General features: G+C 40.8%; 1 protein-coding gene across 12 annotated transcripts in view; it reads left to right on the forward strand.

Annotated features, from left to right (window-relative positions):
- The window catches only part of axdnd1 (axonemal dynein light chain domain containing 1), a 162273-nt gene that overhangs the window by 22771 nt on the left and 124178 nt on the right, over window positions 1-15324 (forward strand). For 10 of the 12 annotated variants that reach the window (XR_009514787.1, XR_009514786.1, XR_009514785.1 and 7 more), the window contains 2 exons: window positions 7292-7455; window positions 12511-12611. Coding sequence is in view for 8 of the 12 variants with exons in the window: in XM_059984538.1 (XP_059840521.1) it covers window positions 7292-7455; window positions 12511-12611 (265 nt within the window). In the remaining 4 variants the exon portion in view is untranslated. Of the gene's footprint in view, window positions 1-7291; window positions 7456-11029; window positions 11127-12510; window positions 12612-15324 lie in introns of those variants that run through there. The other 2 variants (XM_059984545.1, XM_059984543.1) reach the window with 2 other exon arrangements.

Here is a 15324-nt window from a genome sequence, read left to right on the forward strand (position 1 = left end):
TATCACCGCCTGGTACAGGAACTGCACCAACTTTGATCACTGGGCCCTGCAGAGAGTGGTACGGATAGCACAGCACATGTGTGAATGTGAACTTCCCTTCATTGAGGTGTGTAAAGAAGGCCTGGAAGATCAGTGACACCAATCACCCAAACATAAACTGGTTCAGCTGCTTCTGCCTGACAAGTGGTACCACGGTATTAAAGTCAAGACTAGCCGGCTATGGAAAAGCTTCTTTCTAGAAGGCATTAGACGTTTAAATTCATGTGTCTGTACATTGCAATGGAGTCATAACACAAACGTTTTTACTCCCTCACATTGTGGGACAGGTGTAAGATTAAGTTCAAAAGCATGGGTGGGTTTTAAAGATTGCTCATGACGCAAAGGTTTTACTGTTATGGATATTACAGAAGGTTGCCAAAGGATACAAAAGGATATAGATTACTTGCAGAGATGAGCAAAGAAATGACAGATTGGGTTTAATTCGGGCAAGTGAGATATTAGGAGATAAAATGTAAATATAAAATACACTGTTAATGGCAGGGCCCTTAACAGTGTTGATGTACTGAGGGACCTTGAGGTCCAAGTCTGTAGTTCTTTCAAAGTGACTACACAAATTGATAGGGTGGTAAAGTCATTGTATAAAGTGCTTGCCTTTTATAGTTGAGGCAATGGTTTCACAAGTCAAGATGTTATGTTGCAGCTTTTTAAAGTCTGGTTGGTGAACATCTGGAGTACTGCATACAATTTTGGTCACTGTGATATAGGAAGGACGTGGAAGCCATGGTGGGTCTCAGAAGAGGTTTATCAGGATTCTGCCTGAATTTAATAGTGTGTACAACAAGTAGACATTGGACAGCTATGATTGTTTTGTCTGGAATGGCGGAGGGTAAATAGAGACCTGATAGAAATGATCAAAAGTGTACATGGTAGATAGTGGGTAGTTCTTTTCTCCAAAGCTTTAAATGTCTTATATGAGAGGGTATGCATTTAAAGTGGAAGGGGAAGTTGAAAGGAGTTGTGCAAGATTTTTTTACACAGAGAATGGTGGGAGCCTGGAATGCATTGCCATGGCTGGTAGTGGAGCCAAATACAAGAGGCATTTAAGAGATAGGTACATGAGTATGCAGAGAATGGAAGGATACTGATCATGTGCAGGCAGAAGGGATTCGGAGTCATTAACTTAAACATTTCATGACAACGTAATGGGCTGAGGTCCTGTACCTGCGGTGCATACGTCTATCTACTAGAACAGCATTATGGTTTTGACCGCAAGCCCATTCAGTTCTGGATATTCAGAATTGAATTTAAACAGAAAGTAGGAAAAGTTGGGTTTTGGAAAAAGAATCTTTGGCCTCTCATCAATACACAACTCAATCAACTTGTTCTGTAAAGTTAGAAACTGCAAGGTCTCAGTGTCAACAGGAAAGGATTACCAGTTTTGTGCTTCCTTTTCAATGGAGTGGAGTCAGTGGGGAATTTTTGTCAAGTTGATGTTAGATGGAATGACTGTATTGTACTTTGCTTGGAGAGTGAGAATGACATCTTTGCTGCCAGAAGATGGGACCAGTCAAAACAATTGCACCCAACTCCTTTCCAGACCTTAGCATTTAAAAAAAAAACTGATCTTGTTTGCTTTTCCAAATGCACTAGAAGCATTCCCTACATTGGCAGATCTGTATGATTGAAGTGATCACGAAGCTTGGTGAACCATAACAAATCCCAAAAGTTTTCTATCAGAGGGAAGTTATTTAGAAACAGAAAAGCTTCAAATTCACTTTGCAGTTCATACACACAGTTTTGTACTTCATCAGTGACAACTTTTGCATGAGCCAGGTGATGCATCATCAATAACTCTTGGAGACGGGAGGCGAACTATAGGCTTTTATTAGCTGCAAGAAACGACCACACAACATCCTGGAGACTGAGGGAGGAGCAGTGCCTCCAATCGTCTTTATACAGGTGTCTGTGGGAGGAGCCACAGGAGCAGTCAGCAGAGGGGCGTGTCCGGACAGGTATATGTAGTTCACCACACCAGGAGAAGTGGACGAAGGTAATCAGCCCCTATTTATTCACACACCACAGCAAAGAATTCAACATTTCTCAAACTTCACTATTTTAATGAATATAATAGGATATTTTTAAGCTGGACAATTTTTTGGTTGCCAGTATCTTTCTGTGAAAGATGCAATGTGTTGTTTGAGCAGGTGAAGTAACATGCCTTCCCTGGCCTGCAGCAGCTCTGTCAATACAATGTCACAGTCCTTCTGGAGTCAGTGCCTTGTAAAATACTTGTGCAGAATGTGGAACATTTTGCCAATGGTTATATTTTGTGGCAGTTACACAGAAGAAAGTAGACCTTCCTGAAAGTCTCCTTCATTGGCATAGCACAGATTAGCAATAAGAACTCCAGCATTACAATTGTTTATACAAACAGAATCTTCAAACTGAATTGCACACCAGTTCAATGTTTTCTCTTTCAGTGAATTGAGATACAATATGATCTCTAATAGCAATAGTTCTACACGAGACAGTATCATTTAACAAAATAATGCATGACTTTTCTTTCCTTTTATCTGTGTCACCCAACCTGGAATTTTATGCATCTGTCATTGAAAGCATCTGTGAGATAGTATGAACATCTCATGTGCACATGTATTTCCTCCGTATCCTCTGGATCCCTCCCACAGTCCAAAGACTTGCTGGTTAGTAGGATAAATGGTCATTGTAAATTGTCCTGTGATTCAGAGGCTCTGTTCGTTGGGCTCGACCACAAATGTTGCGTCCCAGTTCTCCATGTGGTACGTACGACAGAAAGCAAGCCAGGGCAGTGTGATATGGAGAGCAAGCTGTTAGCCGTGCAGCAGGCTGCCTCTCTTCATGCAGCTGATGAACCCAAAGGAAAGGCTGAGACCAACACAGTTTGGCATCAGTGGCATTGCAGGTTTTGCCATTCAGATGTAGGACAGCCTTAGGGACTCCGGCTTTGGATTTTTCTCTCAGGATTTACTCCCAAAGCCTTCCCCATGAATGAGTGTCGCCCGAAGGTAATGGAAGTTTGAGATCAGAGTTTTCCTTCTCCTAAATGAGTTACCAACTATGGCTGATGAGCCCCATGCACCCAAAGCAACTGGTTTTAAGGTGCCAGTAACCTGCCTTTGTCCTGTCTCTTGTCAGCAGAAATGGCTCCGCTGGGCTTAGTAGCTAAGCCATATATGAAGGCCAGGGGCTGGACTTGCTTGTTGGAGACTATTTGAGACACACGCCATTAGGAGCATTTAATAGGTAGTGGGAGCTTATCCCCATTACCAACCCCCAGCTATAATTACCGTAAGGACCTTCCTTTATTTTTCCCTTTCAGGGTTCTTCTGAAGACCCTGACCTAGAGTTACACACTGACTTTGGTTCTTTGTGGGAAAGGGAGCTGTTCTCGGGGTTTCAGGACTGGCCGTTGTTCAGCACGCCAAGGGTTTGGCCCGACGGTCCATCTCAATTTGGAATTCTAAGATCTCAGGGCTCTGGAGGCAGGTGGATCGAGGGTCGGTGACACGGCAGGAGAGGTGTGTGTTGTCAAGGGAGTTGGAAAATGTACCGCTGTGTGCCCGAAGACCTGGGATCTTCGTGAGCTTCGGGCACAGAGCTTGAAAAAAACAATGTAACATGCTTCTAACATCATAAACCAGCGAGTTGTTTGTTATGTCTCCCCGCTCGCTGGGGAAATGGAGACACCCCCATTCTCCCTTATTAGGGAGAAAGAAAACCTGTGGTATGTCGAATTCTGGGTGAAACTCGAAGTCTTTAGGGCAACTGCAAGTCTGTGTCTTTGCTATTGCTTCGCTCATGCTTGAGTGCTCAGTGGGGGTGCCAATGCTTTTTCTTTGCTGGTGGGGGGAAGGGGGATTGTTGCGCAGGAGGGGGGGACTTCAGTGTTCTTGCGTTTAACTGTCATTCATTCTTTGGGGCACTTTTCTGTTTTCGTGGATGTTTGTGAAGAAAAAGCATTTCAGGATGTATATTGTATACACTTCTCCAACGTTAAATTGGACCTTTGAATCTTTGAACCTTTGATTAAGCTCAGGATTAAATTGGTGGGTTGCTGGGCAGCAAATACAAATAATTTGTATTTTCTTTATCTAAGTTTATACAGACCCATGAAGAGTCTGCGACAGAATAGCACTGGTCCTTGGGTCTGGATTTGGTACTGAGGGAATTTGCTCCTGTTGTGTCGTTACAAACCTGGTTTTAGAGACTGCAGCGCAACCTCATGCAACACACACAAAATGCTGAAGGAACTCAGCTGGTCAGGCAGCACCTATGGAGAGGAATATATAGTTGAAGTTTTGGGCCAAGACTCTCCATCCAGCATTTTGTATGTGTTGCTCTGGATCTCCTGCAGCTGCAGAAGCTCGTGTTTATGATTTGTAGCGCCACCTTGTGGGCGGCTGGCTGTGCCGCCACCTGATCACATCCCGTGCTTTAATTCAACTGTGGAAGCCTGGTGATAAGGAATTCAGCTGGTGGCAGAAGCCTGATGAAAAGATACATATCTTCAACCGGAGATTCTCCAGTTTTATCATAGCTCACCATGCGGTCAAAAATCTCAAATGTGGATCATTGGGGTAGAATCACTGTTATTGGAAAATGAAATTGTTGCATAAAAATTGGCGCTCAGGCTGTCTTAATTCCTGCCCTTGTTGATGGGAATCTGGTACATTCTCCCCATGACCGCTTGGGTTTCCTCTGGGTGCTCCGGTTTCCTCCTACAGTCCAAAGACATATCAGTTGATAGGTTAAATGGTCATTTTAAATTGCCCCATGATTAGGCTAAGGTTAAATTGGGTGTGGTTTGAAAGATGGGAATGGCCTCTCTGCACTAAACCGCAATAAATAAATAAACATAAAGTTAAATCTCAGTTGATGAGGGTTTGAGTGGCTAAGTGGAGAATATATTTATAATATGGTATACCTATTTAATAAGATGTTGTTTATTTCCCTAAGTAATATAGACACCATGCTAGCGTAGCAGTTAGTGCGATGTTATTACTGCTGGGGGCAACAGAGTTTGGAGCTCAATCTGGTGTCCTTTGCAAGGAGAAATCAGTACATCCACCCAGTGTAATGTGCAAGATTTTCCCGGGTGCTCCGGTTTCCTCCCACAGTCCAAAGGCATACTGGGTAGGTTAATTAGTCATTGTAAATTGTCCCATGATTGGGTTAGGGTTAAATCAGGGTTGTTGGGGGTTGCTGTGTAGTGACTCGAGGAGCTGGTAGGGCCTACTCCTCACTGTAAATAAAATAAATACTGGTATTGAATTTTATATTGACTTCAGTCATTTTACAATTTTCAAAAATGTTGTTTTTACTTTTAGTTTTTAATTTAGAGGTACAGCATGGAGCAGGTCCTTCCATCCCTACAAGCAGCACTTCCCTAGCCTAATCACAGGACATGTTACAATGACCAATTAACCTACCAGTCTGTATGTCTGGACTGTGGGAGGAAACCAGAGCACCTAGAGGAATCCCACACTGTCATGGGGAGAATGTACAAACTCCTTACAGTCAGTGGTGTGAACTGAACCAAGGTCATCTGTACTGTAAATCATTGTGCTAAACATGACCACCCCATATCTGCAAGCAGCTGGTAGGGTTAATAAGCTAATGCTTATTTCCTGTCCCTGGAAAATTTCTGATGCGCTTTCTTGAACAGATGCTGTGCTTGTTGGGAACTGCCCAATACTGTTTCCATATTGGGATGGTGTGTGCTTGGTCAATTTGCTGGTTACGTTTTTGCCTTGTGCCACCCAAATAGCAATGTTCATAGACCAGAAGAACATATGACAGAGGAGCAGAATTAGGCCATTTAGCCCACCAAGTGTGCTCTGCTATTCAATTCTGACTGATTTTACTTTCGCTCTCAACCCCATTCTCCTGCCTTCTCCCCATAACCTTTGATACCCTTACTAATCAAGAACTTATCAACCTCTGCTTTAAATTTTTCCAATGACTTGGTCCCCACAGCCAATTTTTGGCAAGTAATTCCACAGATTTAACACTCTCTGGCTAAAGAAATTCTTCCACATTTCTGTTCTAAAGACACATCCTCGTATTCTGGTCCTAGGCTCTCACACTATAGGAGACTTCCTCTCCACATTCACTCTATTTTTAGGCCTTTCAGTTTCAGTCAGTTTCAGTGAGTAAGTACAGACCCAGAGCTGTCAAATACTCCTGATATGTTAACTCTTTCATCCCTGGGATCATTCTTGTGAACATCCTGCGGATCCTCTCTAATACCAGCACAATCTTTCTTAGAAATGGAGCCCAAAGCTGATCACAATACTCCAAATGCTGTCTGACCAATCTGGTATCTTTTTAGTTAACTGCTATATAAAATAACCTTACTTGTTCTTATCTGGTACTCACCTGTGTACCCTGGCTGAAGCCCCTCGAGCTGAAGACTCAGATCTTAGACTCCTCCACCAATCTACTCACACCACGGCTGCTCCTACAATGGCTCCTCTGCTTAATCTCATTTTTATTGCCCCTAGAGAAACTCATATGCAATGAAACTCGTGGTTTTTGATGTTTCCCACTCTCTCATAGATCTTGCTCTCACTATTCCAAGGTGAAACTCAATTGCAAGGTTTGGAGTTGCTTTCAAAGACACCTTGGTCTGTTGCTGCAGTCTATTTTGCAGCCACAATGTCTCCCACTACTGTCCGTCATATATAGTATGTTCTTACGATGCCACTTTCTACATCCCTGCCTTTGACGCATGTTTCTTATTCCTTAATCACAATTTCACCATAGTTAATGAGACCCTGTTTTGCTCTCTTTCCCCCTCTTTACATCACATTTCCTCCAGATCTACCTTTACCTGTTTCAGCTCGCATTGTCAATGCATGTATCGCTCTGTCTCTGCTGGAGTTCAAACGCTTTCCACTTCATGCTCTCTGCATCTTCTCCATTTTCCACATATTAGCACTCATTTCATTTTTAGCCCTTCCTAGTTCTGATAGCAGTTAAATAACATGAAACATTAATTCTGTCTCACCCTTCACAATCGTTGTGAGCATCTCCACTATTGGCACTGCAGGTTTAGCTCTCTAAGATGAACTAGGGCCTTTATCTCCAAGTTTGAGATTAATATTTGCAATCTTTTTGGAAGCAATCACACAATCCCCAACTTTGCTATTTCATATTCCATCATAGGTTTTTATTAATATTTAAGTTCTGATTAATTTAGTAGTAAGCCATTACGTTCATGGTGGTATTTTCTTTACTTGTACCTTTGCAGAATTACCGCAAACAAAGGGAACGCCAGAAACTATTGATCAAAATAAACTGCTGCCACCTTTCCAGAATGATTTCATCCCAGAAGAAATTCTGTTGTCATTGACCACTGTGCCAAATTCATGCTGTCGAGGTGAATCACTGCTAAAGTCCCCGAAAGATCTTAAGGTAGGGACCTAAAATCACTTCAGATTCCCAAGTGTTTACAACCACTTTGTAAGTAATTTATGCTAGTTAAAAGAGGAAACAATGCAAACTTCATATTGAACAATGCAATGAACTTGCAGCACCCTTCAAATGTTAGGCTGTCTCAAGATGTTTTACAACCAAGGCAGGATTTTACGAATGCAGTGACACTTGTGGTTTAAGAAACAGCAGCCAGTTTGCACAAAGCAGAACGTAACAAGCAGCAGTGTGATAATGATAAAATATTCTGTTTCAGATGATGTTGGTTCGAATAAACATTGGTGTAGGAAGAACCTGCCATCTCTTCGAAATAAGTAACTGGATCTTGAGAGAGACAGTGAATTGCTTCAATGCCTTATCTGAAAGACAGCCTCTTAAATAGATGAGTGCTGTAAGGGTTTTTCAGGATGTATATTGTCTACATTTCTCTGACAGTAAATGTACCTATTGACAGTATTACACTGAAGTATCAGTATGAATTATGTATTCATATAACTGTATGTAATGTATTACCTGTCCTTTCACTTCTCTTCCCACAATCCGGGGACCAAAACAATTTTTCCAAGAGAAGCAGTGAGTCACTTGTTCTTCATCTAGTCTAGGATACAGTACTTTCGTTCAGAATGTTGCCTCCTCTACAGTGAAGAAGCTTAGATTTGTGTATCATTTGCACTCAGTTTAAAAGTGTGACTCTAAGCTTCTGATTGCTTGCTCCTTTAATTCACCATCACACTCTTACTCTGACTTTTCCGTCTGTGGTCATGTGCACTGTTTCAATGAGGCCCAATTCGAGCTGGCAAACCAATACCTCATCTAACATCCGGGCATATTACAGAATGCAAGACTCAATATTCAATTCTTATTTTCTTTATATAAGAGCTGGTAAATTCCTGCCTGCCATTCAGTTTTTTAAATTTGTTTAATCCAAGACTAACTTGATTCTCTCTCAGTTCTGGACTTGCACATTATCTGTTCCCCTTTTTCTAGATGTTTTCCAGAATTGTATGTTTTTATTTCAGATTTTCATCACATTTTGATTTACACACAAATTAGGGAGGTACTTGACATGTATGCATCATAGCAGAGTGATGAAAAGTCACTCATTGATCACGTGCTATCTGCCTAAGTAGCCACTAGTAATGGGAATTTCAGCCAATGGATTAAAGTCCTGCTGATCTAAGATTTTAGATGTGTTAGGTCTGAGATTCATAACATCAAAGCATGGAAGCAAGCCCTTCAGCCCTAATCGTCTGTTCTGACCAAGGTGCTTAGCTAAGCTAATCCCATTGGCTCATATCTCTCTACACCTGTGCTGTCTAATTTTTAAAAATGTAATTGCATCTGCTTCAACAACTTTCTCTGGAAGGTCATCCCACCTTCTGTGTGGAAAAACCTACTTCACAGATCTCCTTTAAATCTTAAACACAAGAGATCCTGCAGATGCTGGAAATCCAGGGAAGATAGTCCCAACCTATCAAATCTCGATGAATAAACACCTCTGGGGTTTCCAGCCAGGTACAGATATCAATCATAACCAATGTTTTGATGACAAACTCTGCCATCTTCATCAAGGATGAAGATGGTGGAGCTTGCCAATGAAATGTCAATTATAATCAATACCTGTATCTGTCTGGAAGCCCAAGAAGAGTTTATTTGTCATATATGCTGGGAAAGCACTAGACCCTTTATCAAATCTCTCTTTATAACTGAAGCTCTCCAGTCCAGACAATATATGAATGTTTTTTGCATCCTCTCTAGTTCTACTGCATTCTTCCTGTAGTGTAGCAATCAGAACCACATTCAGCTCTCCAATGACCAATGTTTTGTCAATGGTAACGTGACATCCCAACTCTTATACTCAATGCCATGGACATTGAAGACAATTATGCCCCATGCCTTTTTCACCATCTTGCCTAACTGTGTTGACACTTTCAGGGGACAATATAGAGTACACGTACCCCTCGGTCTGTAAGTTCAATAGCATCCCCCTCAGGGCCCTTCCATCCATTGTGTGTGTGACCTGCCTCGATTCAACCTCCCGAAAGATATCACTTCACACTTGTCTGAGTTAAACTTCATCTACCATTTCTTTAATCATTTTCCAGTTGATCAAAATCCCTTTGTAACTTTAGATAACCTTCACAGCCCACTATATCTCCAGTTTTGGGGTCACCTGTAAACCTAGTAATTAGAACACCTGCATTTTAATCTGTATAATTATAATTAATCAGTGTGACAAACAACAGGGGGCCCAGCACTGATCCCGGCAGCACACTATTGGTCACAGGTCTGCAATATGAAAAGCAACCCTTCGTTACCACAACACACAAAAATTTGTGTGCTCTCTAGAATTCCAGCATCTGCAGATCTTGTGTCTACTTCACTACCATTTTCTGTTTCCTGGACAAGGTGACATGTAGTCCCATCATGAGTCTCACATGTTGTAACTTTCCAGACTAGCCGACTACATGTGACCTTGTCAAAGGCCTTGCCCTTGTGAATGTTTTTTATTGCCATTTCAAAATACTCGGTTGAATTTGTGAGGCACAATTTCCCATGCACAAAGTCATGCTATCTCTAAACATTCTTTGCCTTCTCAGAATAAAAGGCAAGGATAATAGGGTTAGGGAATCTTGTTTTTGAGAGATATTGAGGCTAAGAAAAAGAAGTGCAGAGCAGGTATAACCAGGAAAGAGCAAATGAGATACTTGAAGAGTACAATAAATGAAAGAGTACACTTAAGAAGGAAACCAGGAAGGCTTAAAGAAGAGATGTGGTTGCCCTAAAATGAAAGAGAATTAGAATAGTTTCTGCAGATATATTAAGAACAATAGGAGAGAAAGGGACAAAATTGGTCCTCTGGAAGATCAGATTAGTCATTTATGTATAGAGACAAAAGAGATGGGGAAGATTTTAAATTAATTTTTTGCATCTATATTTACTCAGGAGATGAACACGGAGTCTATAGAAGTGAGGCAAAACAGCAGTGAGTCATGGTCTGTATACTGATTACAGAGAAGGAATTGTTTCATGTCCTGAGGGACATTAGGGTGGATAAATCCCTAGGGTCTGACAAGGCGTTCCCTCAGACCTTGTGGGAGGCCAGTTCAGAAATTGCAGGGGCCCTTAGCCATGGGTGAGGTGCCAGAAGATTGGAGGATAGCTAGTGTTGTTTCTGTAATTTAAGAAAGGCTCTAAAAATAACCCAGGAATTTATAGGCCAGTGAGCCTTACATCAGAAATAGGTATGTTATTGGAAGGCATTCTAAATAACTGGATGTATAAGTACAGTGGATTTCGTTCAATTCGGCTGTTGGTTAATCAGGGCAGCTGCTTATTTGGGACATTATGCTGCATAATTGGGACAAGACGCTATTCCCAAACAGTTTCTAACTAACAACAACTGCAAGCACTTGTGTGGCCATTAAACACTATACTGTGCTTAGAACACACAGTTTCTAAATAGTGTCAGTTGAGTATATTATTTTCAAAAATCAGTGACAGTTGGTGAGAAATAAGCAAAAACGCAATTCAGAACTGTTTTTTCTCACTGCAGTTTCAAGCATTCAGTCTTAGAGATGCCAGAAATGGCTGGGAGTGAAAATGAAATGATATCACTCCTTCAACAAGTTGGAACTATGAAGAATTTGAAGGTATCAACAATCGTCTTGAATGTTATAATGAAAATGAAGATTTGAGGATGCAATTGTCAAAAGCATTGTATGAAGTCAATTATCTACACTAAGTGTCTGCATTGATTTTGTTTATTTACAGTCAAACAAAAGAACGTGGCAGCATACACTGGATGAACTCCTCTGTCAATAACTATTAAGAACTAATACATTATATTATATTACTGTAGTAGTATTAGTAATGTTCTAATTTGTTCTGTACTTCATTTAAATACATAAATTGCTACTCAGTAAAATAGTAGTTTGTCTTTCTTTATACCTTTTCAACTTTTTTTTCTCAGGAAACTTTGGTTTTTTGGGCCAAAATGTACTGTTTCCAATTAGTTCCAATTAAATGGAATCCCCTGCATTTGGATAGTCAGGGATTGATCTGGGATAGTCAACATAGCTTTGTGTGAGGTAGATCACATCTAACCAATTTAGTAGCTGGTTGCCTCTCTGACTGGAAGCCTATGACCATTGGTGTGGAGTATTGTGTGCAATTTTGATCATGTATGTACAGGAAAGATGTAAATAAGATTAAATGAGAATATATTGCCAGGATTTGAGGACCTGAGTTATAGGGAAAGGTTGAATAGGTTAGGACTTTATTGCCTAGAACATAGAAGAACGAGGGGAGATTTGATAGAGTTATACAAAATTATGAGGTGCATAGATTGGGTAAGTGCAATCAGGCTTTTTCCAGTGAGGTTGGGTGAGTCTAGAACTAAAGGTCATGAGAGGGAATCCCTTCACTCAGAGGGTGGAGAGTGTGGAACGAGCTGCCAGTGGAAATGGTGGATGGGGGTTCAGTTTCAGCATTTAAGAGAGTTTGGATAGGTATGTGGATAAGAAGGGTATGGAGGGCTATGGTCCGGGTGCAGATCGATGGGTCTAGGATAAATAGTTCAGCATGTACTAGATGGGCTGAAGGGCCTGTTTCTGTGCTGTAGTGTTCTATGAGTCTATGATTCTATACCCTAGGGAAAAAGAATTAACTCATCTATGCCCCTTATGATTTTATACATCTCTATTCGATCACCTTTGAATCTTGTTTCTTCACAGCTATTCAATAACCCATTCCCTTAATGCTTGAGTATTCTACAAATCAATGTGTTTTATTTTGCACTCAGTTTAAAGAACATTTTTCACTGTACAGCTTGACTGAAGGACAATTACACTGCATTCAAAGCATTATTTTTGCCTATGAATAGATATATTCTCCCCCAAAAGTACAGCTATACATGTTTAATTTAAAGAACAGCATGGAATGAAATCTGCATTATGATTTTATTTTGGCACAATAATTTATTATGGTAACAATGATCAACTTCCATGCAACTATTCAGATTCTCTGTTTCCACAGTCGAGTGTCCGACCAACTGATCGCGTATGGCATCATCCAAGTCGGAGATCAAAATTCAAACACTTGATCGATCAGCCCATCTCACTGGCTCGAGCAGGAAGGTACAGTTAGTCAGTTAATTGAGGTGGGGATGTTTAAATGGAGTACGTTACCATAGAATGGGAAAACCCAGCTGCTTTATATACGGTTTTGATTGACATTATGGAGTTCATTTTCCCATGCAACTTGTTGAAGTATTCACATTGCATGGGCTTTATTGTGCAAAAACTGAACCGACACATTTTTATTTGACAGGTAGGAGTGTAGCAGCTACACACAATATAGTGAGTGAAGAATGCAGATGATCGAGGGAAGAGTAGGACACGCACATTATTCAGCTTGTTTCACAGAGCAGCTTAGATGTTGCCCACTATCTATTTGTTTGGAAAATGCTCAAAGAAATTAGCATTCCCCTTTGCCTGTTCAATCATCTGAATCCAAAAGTGTGAACCAATGAGTTGCCATGTATAGTGAAGTTACTCCTAATATGCCGTTGGGAAGAAGGCTTTAATAGTTCAAATTCAGGGGATAATATTGAAACATTAGTTATAAATCCATAGTACTCTGCACACTGCAATATATACAGCCTCTGACTTTTTTGAATAGCCTCTGTACAGCATTTCTTATATAACCATATAACAATCACAGCACGGAAACAGGCCATCTCGGCCCTCCTAGTCCGTGCCGAACTCTTAATCTCACCTAGTCCCACCTACCCGCACTCAGCCCATAACCCTCCATTCCTTTCCTGTCCATATACCTATCCAATTTTACCTTAAATGACACAACTGAACTGGCCTCTACTACTTCTACAGGAAGCTCATTCCACACAGCTATCACTCTCTGAGTAAAGAAATACCCCCTTGTGTTTCCCTTAAACTTCTGCCCCCTAACTCTCAAATCATGTCCTCTCATTTGAATCTCCCCTACTCTCAATGGAAACAGCCTATTCACGTCAACTCTATCTATCCCTCTCAAAATTTTAAATACCTCGATCAAATCCCCCCTCAACCTTCTACGCTCCAATGAATAGAGACCTAACTTGTTCAACCTTTCTCTGTAACTTAAGTGCTGAAACCCAGGTAACATCCTAGTAAATCGTCTCTGCACTCTCTCTAATTTATTGATATCTTTCCTATAATTCGATGACCAGTACTGCACACAATATTCCAAATTTGGCCTTACCAATGCCTTGTACAATTTTAACATTACATCCCAACTTCTGTACTCAATGCTTTGATTTATAAAGGCCAGCGTTCCAAAAGCCTTCTTCACCACCCTATCTACATGAGACTCCACCTTCAGGGAACTATGCACTGTTATTCCTAGATCTCTCTGTTCCTCTGCATTCCTCAATGCCCTACCATTTACCCTGTATGTTCTATTTGGATTATTCCTGCCAAAATGTAGAACCTCACACTTCTCAACATTAAACTCCATCTGCCAACGTTCAGCCCATTCTTCTAACCGGCATAAATCTCCCTGCAAGCTTTGAAAACCCACCTCATTATCCACAACACCTCCTACCTTAGTATCATCGGCATACTTACGAATCCAATTTACCACCCCATCATCCAGATCATTTATGTATATTACAAACAACATTGGACCCAAAACAGATCCCTGAGGCACCCCGCTAGTCACCGGCCTCCATCCCGATAAACAATTATCCACCACTACTCTCTGGCATCTCCCATCTAGCCACTGTTGAATCCATTTTATTACTCCAGCATTAATACCAAACGACTGAACCTTCTTAACTAACCTTCCATGTGGAACTTTGTCAAAGGCTTTGCTGACCTTCCATGTGGAACTTTGTCAAAGGCTTATGAAGGCTAGCACTATGCTCTTGTTACACACATGGGGTTGATGGGATATTAATTTAGCTAAGTTGTATTTATCTTTTTTTTTGTGGCTAGGGTAAACCGTAGCAGCTTTCTACATTATTGCGTATACGTTGGTGTCATGACTGAAGCATCAGCAGTGTATAAAGATCTAGCCACAGGTCTTCACCTGAGGTGGGATGATCTCAGGGTTATAGTGTGGCAAATCCATGTACCTGCTTAGACATAGTGCGGAAGATAGTTAGAGCTCTTTACGTCAAGTAATCACATGGGTATTGAGACTGTCAGGTTTAAGCCAAATCAGATAAAGCTATCAAGTTTGCTTCTTTGAAGTACATTGACCTTTCCACCTTTGTAATGATCTGAGAGATTTATATTTTCCTTGTGAAAGTTATTTGCCGGAGTACTGCTACAAGAATGCTTTGCTTGGCACTTGTGCAAGTACAATAAAATCCATATTGACTTTAGGTATATTTATCTTTCTGAAGTTAGACCTTGCAACTGTCATGGTGAGATTTGATTGTAGTCCAATATTCTAATTTATTACAGAGGACAGCTGTATCAGGCCTAAAAATGTTGCCAGTTATTATCCATATTCCACTGCTTACCTCGCTCCTGGAATTCTCCTTTTTGAGATTACCCTTAATCTCCTGATTCCTTCTGGAATGTTTAATTTTCTCTCCTCGTTTTCTCAACTCATTTACTAGATACTTTTTTTTGTGTCCAGGGTTCTCTTCCTGTCAGCTGTATTTGTCTTTGCATACAGTTATTACTCTCTTCTCTCTTACTTTATCACCCGCTAAAGAAAACAATATGTTATTTCTTTGGACAAGGACTTTTAGAGCCTGTTTATTGCAATATTATTGGGTCAATGTTAAGTTTGGAAGAAGGCAGAGATCATTTTCATTATTTCTTCAATATCTTGGTGCAT

Source organism: Hypanus sabinus, chromosome 11 (genome assembly GCF_030144855.1).
Source record: "Hypanus sabinus isolate sHypSab1 chromosome 11, sHypSab1.hap1, whole genome shotgun sequence".
Lineage (NCBI taxonomy): Eukaryota > Metazoa > Chordata > Chondrichthyes > Myliobatiformes > Dasyatidae > Hypanus > Hypanus sabinus.